Genomic DNA, 10,660 nt, shown 5'->3' with positions numbered 1-10,660 from the left:
GCGGGCAGCGCCGAGCCGGGGAAGGGGGGGTCCGGGGGGGGGGGGGGGGGGGGCTCTGCGCAACCTGTCCCGGTCGCTTGTGCCCCCCCCCGCCCGCCCCATCACCTTTCCCCGGGGACCCGCTGGCTGTCCGCAAGCCCCGCTTGCGCCTGCATTGCGTCTGGGGGGGGGGAAAGGGGGGGGACGGAGGGGGGGGGGGCGGCGCGGAGCGTACCGCGGCGGCGGGGGCCGCGCTGGCGGCGGCGGGGGCGGCCGGGCCCGGGGAGGGGATTGGGGGGCGGGAGGGGGGGGGGGGTGGGCCGGCAAGGTGCCTCCCCTCCTCCCTCCGGTCCCGGGTCCCGTCCCCCCCCCGCCCCGCTCCCCGAGCTGCACCAAAGAGCTCTCAGGTTTCTGCTGATACTGCAGCGTCAAGAAATGGCTCGAGTTTGCTCCTTGCTCTTCTGCATTCAGCAGCCCTCTCGCTCCTGCCACACGCGTCCAGCTCCTGCCTCCTCCTCCTCTTCCTCCTCCTCCTCCTCCTCCTGCTGCTGCTGCTGCCGGGACGAGCCAAGACCGACTCCGGGGATGCGGCTGCAGGACTGCGGCTCACTTACATCTCTCCAGCCCCTGCTCCTTTTCCAGCTGGCTTAAGGGAAGAGAGCAGGAGAGCCAGCAGCTCTCTAGGACTCCTTGATTTTATTTACTAACTCCAGCCTTTTGAAAAAGGTACTTTGCACTCTTTTCCACCCACCCCCCCGCCCCCCCCCACTGCGGTTCTCGGCAGAAACTAATTAAACCCACTCGCCCTTGGTGCAGCCTAAGGCAGTGTATGAATATTTCAGTGTCTCGCAGGCAGCCCTGTAAAGCGATCGCTGTATTATTAAGAGGGGCGCAAGAGGAGGAGGAGGGTTGAGTTGGCCGCTGCGGTTTTTGTTTTGGTTTGGTTTTTTTGGATGCTGCTGCAAGGCGACTTGACGCATTCCGGCACTGGCTCCTACTCCTAACCAGCGCGTCTCACTCGGAGCAGGTAAGGAAAAACCCCTTCTCCCCCCCCCGCGCTCTTGGACTCTATTTTGGACAGTTTGGGTCTGGGATGACGAGCTCCCTCCCCTCGTCTGTCTCTCTCTCAGTTGTTTTTAGCTGCTGCAAAGCAAGAGAGGAGATGCTTTGCTCCCCCTCCCCTAATCCCCCCAGTTGGTGTGATGAAGTTGTCAGTGCTCAGCTAAGTCTCCACCGCCTTGTGAAGTGGGGAGCGTGGTGGTCGGGAGATTTATCGCAGGAGCTGACCCCGCTGAAGTTGCCTGGGAAGCCCTCCCGATGCGCTCAGGGCACCGCAGGGTCCACATCGGCCCTTTCCTGCCTCGGAGGCCCCGGTGCGTGTCCGGGGATGCGTGGGAACAAGGCGTAGGGTTCCGCATGTGCTGCCGTAGTGGGCAGAGCGGGATATTCTCGCTGGTGTGAAAGCCAATCCATTGCGCCTGAGCGTGTGTGTGTGGTGGGGCTTGGGGGCTGGTTTATTATGTTTCTCTCCTGCCTGGCAGCCTCCGTCCTGCAAGTGAGCTTTATGCCTTCAAAAGCAGAGTATCTCCATCCCTCCCTCCCCAGCGCACAAGAGGAGAGGACCGGGGCAGTGGGAAGGGGGGGGGGCAGGCGATGGAAATTTGCTGAGTTGGCATTGCAAGGACTCGCCTCCCAGCCGCCCCGTGATTCATTTATTTATTTATTTATTTATTTGTGTGTATGTGTGTGTGTGTGTGCGTGCGTGGGTAACTTCGTGACAGCAGCCGCGGCGATGGTCGAGTCGGCGAGAAAAGTGGACGGATCGAGTTAAAGGCAAAAGGAGACGGCTGGGGAGGGGACCCCAGCCTGGGGGTACACTCCATAGACCTTCAGCCTCCCGGCTTGGGGGACAGGACCCCTCACCTTACCTGCCCTCTTCCCCCCCTAAAGGTACTTCTTCCCTCTTTCTTCACCCTCCCATCATCCCTGATTCCTCTCCCTTCATCCCACCTCTCCTTTCCCCTTTTGGATATTTCCATCCTTTAGGCTCCTTGTCCATCCCTTCCTCCAGCTCTCCATCCCGACTCATCATCCCTCCCTGCGGACTCTGAGGCTCCCCCCCCCCCCCCCGAACTGCCCTGGGGCTCTCTGCTCTCCTCCATCCTCCTCCCCCCTCTCAAGTCCCTCTCCCTCACTTCTCCTCCCCTGCCCCTGGGTCCCCCTTCCCGTGTGCCACCATGACCGTGATGGCTGGAGAGAACATGGATGAGACTTCTGCGCTACCTGGCCACCCCCAGGATAGCTACCAGCCCGCTGCCCACGATGACCATGAGTGCTGTGAGCGTGTAGTTATAAACATTGCTGGACTACGCTTTGAGACGCAGCTGAAGACCTTAGCCCAGTTCCCCAACACTCTGCTGGGCAACCCCAAGAAGCGCATGCGGTACTTTGACCCCTTGCGCAATGAGTACTTCTTTGACCGGAATCGGCCCAGCTTTGATGCCATCCTCTACTACTATCAGTCTGGGGGGCGGCTTCGCCGGCCGGTCAATGTGCCCTTGGACATGTTCTCCGAGGAGATCAAATTTTATGAGCTGGGTGAGGAGGCCATGGAGAAGTTCCGGGAAGATGAAGGATTCATCAAAGATGAGGAGAGACCCTTGCCGGAGGGGGAGTACCAGCGCCAAGTATGGCTCCTCTTTGAGTACCCAGAGAGCTCTGGGCCTGCAAGGGTCATTGCAATAGTCTCTGTCATGGTGATCCTCATCTCCATCGTGATCTTCTGCCTAGAGACGTTACCTGAGCTGAAGGAGGACAAGGAGTATACAGTGCATCGCACTGACAACACCACCCAGGTCTACAAATCCAACATCTTCACAGATCCCTTCTTTGTTGTGGAGACCCTGTGCATCATCTGGTTCTCCTTTGAGCTGGTGGTACGCTTCTTCGCTTGCCCCAGCAAGACTGAATTCTTCAAGAATATCATGAACTTCATTGACATTGTGGCCATCATCCCTTACTTCATCACCCTGGGCACCGAGATGGCCGAGCGGGAGGGGACTCAGAAAGGAGAGCAGGCCACCTCCTTGGCCATCCTGAGAGTCATCAGACTGGTAAGAGTCTTTCGAATCTTCAAACTCTCCCGGCACTCTAAGGGCCTCCAGATTTTGGGACAGACCCTCAAAGCGAGTATGAGAGAGCTAGGTTTACTAATCTTCTTCCTCTTCATTGGGGTGATCTTGTTCTCTAGTGCGGTGTATTTTGCTGAGGCTGAAGAACCTGAGTCTCATTTCACAAGTATCCCTGATGCTTTCTGGTGGGCGGTGGTATCCATGACCACTGTGGGCTATGGTGACATGTACCCTGTGACAATTGGAGGCAAAATCGTAGGCTCCTTGTGTGCCATCGCTGGTGTGCTGACAATTGCCCTGCCTGTACCTGTCATCGTGTCCAACTTCAACTACTTCTACCACCGAGAAACAGAAGGGGAAGAACAGGCTCAGTTACTTCACGTTAGCTCCCCTAATTTAGCATCTGACAGTGATCTCAGTCGCCGCAGCTCCTCCACAATCAGCAAATCTGAGTACATGGAAATCGAAGAGGATATGAATAATAGCATAGACAATTTTAGAGAGGCTAATCTCAGAACTGGCAACTGCACTGTAGCCAACCAAAACTGCGTTAACAAAAGCAAGCTGCTGACTGATGTGTAAACAAAAAAACCAAAATCCCCACTCACAGCTTGAAGACTTTAGTGACACAGTCACACTTTGTAGATGCTTTACTGATAGTCTTTGAATGCTTTATTTACCTCGTAAATGCATTGTTGCATTGCGAATTTTTGCTCAGCGATAAAGAAGCTTCCAGGATCCATGAAAGATAAGGTTTTGTTTATTTTTAAAAAGCATTTTCCACCTGGTAAATGATAACCGTTTGAACTAGTTTAGTTTTAAGCTGTATGATGCTAGACCTAAACTTTTCCTCTCCCATCTCCCTTTTTTTTTCTTGGTTGATGAAGTTAACTTAAACTAAGCAAGACAGTTTTTAGAGCTATAAAGCATATGCATGGATTCCAGTAAAAATATTCTGCAAAACTGCACAGTTGCAAGAAAGTGCATCAGATAATAATAATAATTCAAAAAAAAAGATTAGCAAAAACCTGCAGCAAGCATTTGCCATGGTTTTTATGAAGGAGCGCAAACTTTCCTTCCACCCCCTATGTGAAAGATTCCATTCTTCCAATCTACAGATCCACACAGCACCTTATTAAAAACATACTTAAGCCTGGTCTCTTTTGCTGTCCATAGAAGAACTGTTCTAAAAGGAATATAAGAAACAAAACTGAAGACAAAACATCTGCAATGCTGCTAAGTTCTCTTACGTGCAGATGATTTAAACACACTTTTTCTTTTCCCTGTCCAGAACTGGATACAAAACTTTAAGCCCCTCTGTTGCAAGATAGCACAATAGAGTTTAATATAAGCATGTTTGAATTTGATACTATTTATTTTATAATCGCATGCCTGAAACGTTACCTCAGACAATAGCGGATAAGCTTTCGTTTGAACTGAATCTTCTAAAAATAGGTCCTTTATCTCTCTTTTTTCTTTTCTTTTCTTTTTCTTTTTGATTTGCATTCACCAGAAGTGCACTCCTTAATTTATTAAATCGTTGACTAGTAATTTAAAGTACTGTATTTAAGTGCGTATGTTAGTCAAATGGGAACAATAACTTTTGGAGATCAAAGCATGTTCAAATATTCAGCATTATGGCCTATTTGATTAAGGTGTAACTTGAATTAATGCATGAATTCAGTAATAATAATAATAATGATAACAATAATAATAATAATAACAATAAAAACAAAATAAAAAAAAGTGCTTGATAGACTGAGGGCCTGAATGAACTGATTAGAGAAACCTGATTGTTTTCCTGCATTGCTCAGGGAAATGTGTTGGCTTTTGTCCAGGCGTTGTCGGAAAGACACATATCCCATCCCTTAAAGGGAAAGCTATATGGAAAATTAAGAAGTCAAGTTATACATAGCAACACCTAAAACCTAGTATCCTTTATAGCTGAAAGGTGCAGATGCATGCTTTTTGGTGCATTCTCAGAATGTAAATGAAACTTATCTATTATATGCATCCAAATTGCAGCAGCTGGTTTCTTTTGCAGTCATTAGTTGAGACTTTTTTGTATTCCCCTAAAACTCACTGAAGAGACTCAACAGATTGATTTAGATAGTTGCGCAGTGCCTTTATCTTACATCCCCTAAATTGCTGAAAGTGCCTCCAGGAACTGAGCTGATCAGAGATAGTGAAGGAAAGGGCAAGGCACCAACCCCCGGTCAGGACAGTCTGTGCTGCCTCCTGGCACAGCACAGAAGGTGGTAGAGAAAGAAAGAAAGAGCAAGTATGAGTGAGAGGGACGCAGAAGAGGCAGGCTGAGACCACCAGCACCCATGGGATACCTTCCTTCCCCAGCCAGTCTGATGCTGCAGGGCTCAGCATTTGCTTCTGCCAAGTAGCTCGTAGTTGTGTTTATGCAAGACTTCAAGTTTCCCTAGGTTGTTTATAGAGACATCGCTGCCATCGTTGTATCTGCCCTTCCTTTCCCTGAGATGGCTTTTTGGCAGCCTTTCCCAGCATGGCAGGATGCAGGAGGAACTAGGGACCAACATGAACTGCGGCATCGCCTGGTCGGGCAACCAGACCGCAGGGCTGTGCTTTCCTTTCCCTTGGATTCCCCAGCAGGTAGGTGGGAGAGGCTTTCCAGTGCCCTCCCATCCCTGCCTCCTCCATCCCCTTTTCGGCAGGCTGTCAGATCTTAAGTCCCCTCACAGATCCTTTGAGCCATATTCTACTTTCTGGTCCCTAACCTTACTCTACTCCCATCATCATCTGCTGAAGGAAGCAAAATTAGGAGAAGCTATCTTGTGCAGTATGCCAGCCTTGACTGCTGGGCCCTGGAAGATAATACTCTTTGATCTGATCTAATGTAGGCACTAAACTTTATTTTTTAAATGGACAAAGTTGAGGATCTTCATTCTGCACTTAGCATGTGGCCAACTGCTGTTGAACACCTCTCCTTCCACATTGTACAGATCCTTTCTTCCCCTATCTTTCTGATATATGTATATATGTGTATAAATATGTATGTGTGTGTCTGCGCATGTGCGTGTCACACACATACACAGACACATATATATATAAAATCAAGGCACTTAGAGTTAAAAAACAACCCTAACTCTGCCGTTACGCACAAGCCTGACCTGCCAGGTTTCCAGAAAGACTTGACTTTATTTCTCACTGTGTGGCTTCTGTGAATCTTAACGATGAGAAGGCGATCAAGAGCTGAGGGAGCTCTAACTCCTGCAAGAAATGCAAAGCATCACATAAAACAGGGCATTACATCCTCTAGGTAGACGTTGTAAAGCTTCCTTCCTGTCCCCCACTCATGCCCCTGCCCATCGTACACCTCTCCCCCAATTAAATTCTGGTAGTCCTGATCTTCCCAAACTCTTGAATTCTAGGATACGACTTCTCATGTCAAAATGGACTTGAATGCTGCACTCAGCTTATAAAACAACCAACTGACTAAACTAAACAGCAATAATCAATTCAGTGCTGTGGGACTGATGATCAGAAAGTAGCGTCTGGGAGATGAGGCCTCACTTTGGTAACTTAACTTCTGCCACAGCTGGGTATGCACACCTTAGTTTAATGAGCAGAACGATAATCATTCCGCATAGGTAAAGAGAAAAGTGCTGCATGCAGCGATTCTTCTTTGTCAGGAGACCGGGATGGATCATTAGGACTCAGGGTGTTTTGGGGAGCCTGAATGTTGCTTTGTCCATTTATAGCTCACTGCAAAGGATCTCAATACATATGGAGCACAGGAATTAACCTCGTGTAGCATAGGCATGCGTTTTCGACAAGTTTGACACAAAAAAATAACAAGAACAAAAAAGGCTCTTACTCCCTTTACTCAGGAGTGCTGAAATGTCTTTGTGGGCCTGAAGGTGCACTTAACAAACTGCCTGTTCTTACCAGTAAGCATCCTTTTCTTTCCTTCTTTCTTTCTTTCTTTCTTTCTTTCCTTCCTTCCTTCTTTCCTTCTTTCCTTCTTTCTTTCTTTCTTTGCTTTTTCTTTTTTCTTTCTTTTTCTTTTTTCTCCCCCTTTTGGTGTGTTTCTTTTTGCCACACGTGACCTCTATGGCGTTGTTTATGTCAGTGGATGAGGACTGGAAATGAGCTGATGGCCAGTTTAGTGCAACTCTGAAAGAGTCAAGAGACCTTCGTTCATTTGGTAGGGACATCCCAGAAGCGATGCCCACATTACGCTGGACGGAGAAACCAGTAGATATGGCAGTCCTAGCTGGGCTGTACTTTGATGAGGCAAGGCAGTTATCCCAGCATAAGGAGTCACTACCCAAGCCTCCTTTACCAGCCACTGCTCTGTGCCTCTCTGTGCTTCTTAGTTGCCCCCATACAGCTTTTTTTCTTCATCCACTCGGTGAAGGGGATGAGGGAACTTAGCTGGCATGAGCAAAGCAGCAGTGCACTGCAGTGCAGAGGCAGGAACGAAGTGGAGAAGCAGTGGGCAGGAATCCCATAGGCTGGTATCACTGCCAAAATTCCCCATCTGGTCCTACCGTCCTTAGCTATAGAGCACTAGGGAACAGGCAGAGGAGCAAGGAGGAGAGTGAAAATGAAAGGCCCTGTACCCCCTTCCTTCACAGAACTGCGAGGTTGCTGCCAGAGTGCCAAGAGCTCAAATGCTCTGCGTGGCAGCTCCAGCAGAGACAATGAACTGGATTTACTTGTCTTCACGAGGAAGTTAGGGTGCAGTAAGCCAGGGTGTGAGTTCACAGCATCCTAGCAAACCCATGCAGATTCCCTGCATGGAGTCTCTTAAGCCTTATCTCCACTGGGGACTTCAGGAAAGCTAATCTGAATTAATGAAAGGTGTGCATTTAAAGTAGATTTGTTAAACTGCTTTAAAGTCCAGCATGGACATTCTGTTGCAGTATAAAAGCAACCTTAATCTGATTTGGAGTCATTCTTTTTGGAAGGAAAGTAAGCTGAATTGAATTAAGGCTGCTTTAATACTGAACACAATGGGGCTTAATGCAGTTTACCTCATCTGCCTCACAAGTTCATTCAGATAGATAAGCCTTTAGTAATCGTTAAATGTAATGGAACTGACCCTACTTTGCAGGGGGTGGCTGGGCAGAGCGTGGCCACGTGCTACAAAACTCTCGGTAAGTGAGTGCTGGAAATTCGCAGCCTGGCTTACTGAGGGGTAACATGTTGTTCCTGGTAACAATTCTAGTGATTTCCTTCCTTTGTTCCTGGTTTACACATCTGTAGGTGTGAGGAGAATCAATCTTGCTGCCTTCTGGGAAGTTGACAATGATGATGGCCCAAGGAAATTAATTTCCACTTACAAAGTCTCTAACTGTGCACGTGCTTAACCTGATGTACTGTTCATCACGTAGAAAGCACTTGAAAGACAGTACAAAGCACTAGAGACAGGGCAAAATTCAGCAAAAGTCCTCTTGTTTTCAGCAGTCATTTTGCCCAAGTAGGAATTTCAGGGATCAGACCCTTAGCATATCAGCTGTGTATCACTCATTAGAGGCTGCATTGGCCCAAATCGACAATTGGAGCAGTGGCAACTTTTATTGACAAATTTTTTACTAAGGGACAATTGTTTTCATTAGACAGAAGTACAGAAGGTTTGTTTCTGTTAGGAGGGAGCTGAAGCCCAAGTGTAACATAAAAACCTGCTTATTTTTATGTATAAGGAACTGAGGGCAAGTTTCACTTTTCCATAGTTCACACTTGGACAGTGCAGTTTCTTATATGCACGTATATTAGCCGAAATAAAATAAATACCAGGACAGGAACACCTGAAACTTATTAGAAAAAGATGGAAAGTTGTATTTTAGAGTAAGATCTTCTGCATACATATGGAATACGTGGAGAGAATACATTCCTTTCCAAATACTAGCTTCATAACTGTTTTTAGAGGGGTGCCATTCTGGATTAATTAATTTCCCCTAACACGAAGAAGAGGGAAGTACTGCAGCTTTTCCAGGAATGGGCTGATCCTGTAGGCTTCCAGCAGCCTGATGCCACTGATCGTCACAGTAATTTCAGACTCACAGGAATGCAGAACCAGCTCCAAAGTGTGATTTACCCTCCATAGCCACAGAGCTGGACGGAATTGGAAAGCTGTCCTTGCAGTTGCACAACATGGCAAGTTTGTTCCAGACCTGCCTATCACAAGTCTGAAACAGGCTCCTTTTTGGAGATGCTTTAACCAGGGACCTACATTTCAGTTTTGGTTGGACTTATTTCGGGCTGAGTTTCTTTTTCTGTTTTATGTTGTTCTGGCTTTACTTAATCAGGTGTAGAGAATTTATTTTTCCTGAAATGCTTATCAAGTATTCTTAAAGGTGTCAGTATTCGTATCTGCAAAAATGAAACTTCCGTGTTCTACTGTTTCACTCAGTACAGGTGAACTTGCCACCGGTGAGGTCAACAATTTATGCTGTCAAGGCATAGCATGCTTTGATATTTTCAAAGGAAATAAAATGAAACTGAGGTCTTAACTGAAATTTGTCTCAAAATATCTGTTAATATCTATGTAATTCTGTATATTTCACCTGTTCACAGGCTCTAGCAAATGTCACTACAAGTTACAAAAAGAAATCATTTTCCATTTCTAGTTTCTATAATAAAATGAAGACGTTGCATTCAGTTCCTTTAGGTGCATCAGTCTTTGATCCATGTTATTGTTTCAGTGACATTTCTATAATGTAATTGGGATCAAATGTATATTTTACTTTTGTACAAAAGTAAAAATGATATTTTTATGACTAAATTCAGCAAACCCTTACCTATAACCTGCTAAGATGAAATCTTTTTTTCCTTTCCTTTACATGTAAACCATTGTTTTTGCAGTATGTCGGTTTGAAATGAATAAATAACAGCTGTCAATAGAACTGTATATGGCCTCTCAGACATACCTCTGATTTTAAGGATCAAATATGACCGATGTGAAATATATAAACTGAATAGTCTCCATATGAAAGTGCACCATCAGGGCAACAAACCATTTAAGCTGACACAGCTGTACTTATTTCCACCATTTACCAATCACTTACACTTTGGGTCAAGTATGTACTTCATTGTCACATTACAGTTCATTTTACTTCCAGTAGTGAAATCGTTTGACTTACCATTTTAAGAACATCTAATGTTATGAGTTCTTGAACTATTTGAAATGCATAGTTTTCATCTATGCAATTTTACCTGCTTCTGTACTTGTTCATCTGTTCATACTTGGCATCAATTAAAGATAATTTTTAAGGATCTTACCCAGGATTATTCTGTCTGGTTATTTTCTAGTCTGGTTTCTCTGCTGCCACTACTGGCCAGTTCTATCTGAAGTGAATGATTGGTTCATTGATAGTTTTCTTATTGAATGGTATAAGAAATGGCAATGATGTAGTGAGTGGGAAATGTGGCCGTGGGCTTTGAGAGGCTTGTAAATGTCAACTCAAGCTTTACAGTACAATTAATCCAAGGGTTTGGCTTCCATAGGCTTTGGATCTAGCCTCGTGTGAGTAATGTTCTGGGGCCAAACTCTGCTGCCTTAACTGCTGAGACAG

At 46.6% G+C, this 10,660-nt stretch overlaps 1 protein-coding gene across 3 annotated transcripts; it reads left to right on the top strand.

The window, feature by feature from the left end:
- Window positions 1–380: 380 nt before the first annotated feature.
- On the top strand, window positions 381–10,366 carry KCNA1 (potassium voltage-gated channel subfamily A member 1). Of its 3 annotated transcripts, XM_052790498.1 has the most exons (3): window positions 381–705; window positions 822–1,006; window positions 1,764–10,366. In XM_052790498.1, the coding sequence occupies exon 3, from the start codon at window positions 2,217–2,219 to the stop codon at window positions 3,690–3,692; it is 1,476 nt and encodes a 491-aa protein (XP_052646458.1). In that variant the 5' UTR covers window positions 381–705; window positions 822–1,006; window positions 1,764–2,216; the 3' UTR covers window positions 3,693–10,366. The 3 variants fall into 3 exon arrangements, with proteins under 3 accessions (XP_052646458.1, XP_052646457.1, XP_052646459.1); XM_052790497.1 differs by having other exon boundaries at window positions 381–1,006; XM_052790499.1 differs by having other exon boundaries at window positions 381–1,006; window positions 1,761–10,366.
- Window positions 10,367–10,660: the final 294 nt, after the last annotated feature.

Source organism: Harpia harpyja, chromosome 6 (assembly GCF_026419915.1).
Source record: "Harpia harpyja isolate bHarHar1 chromosome 6, bHarHar1 primary haplotype, whole genome shotgun sequence".
Taxonomy (NCBI): domain Eukaryota; kingdom Metazoa; phylum Chordata; class Aves; order Accipitriformes; family Accipitridae; genus Harpia; species Harpia harpyja.
This window is presented reverse-complemented; position numbering and strand designations above follow the sequence as displayed.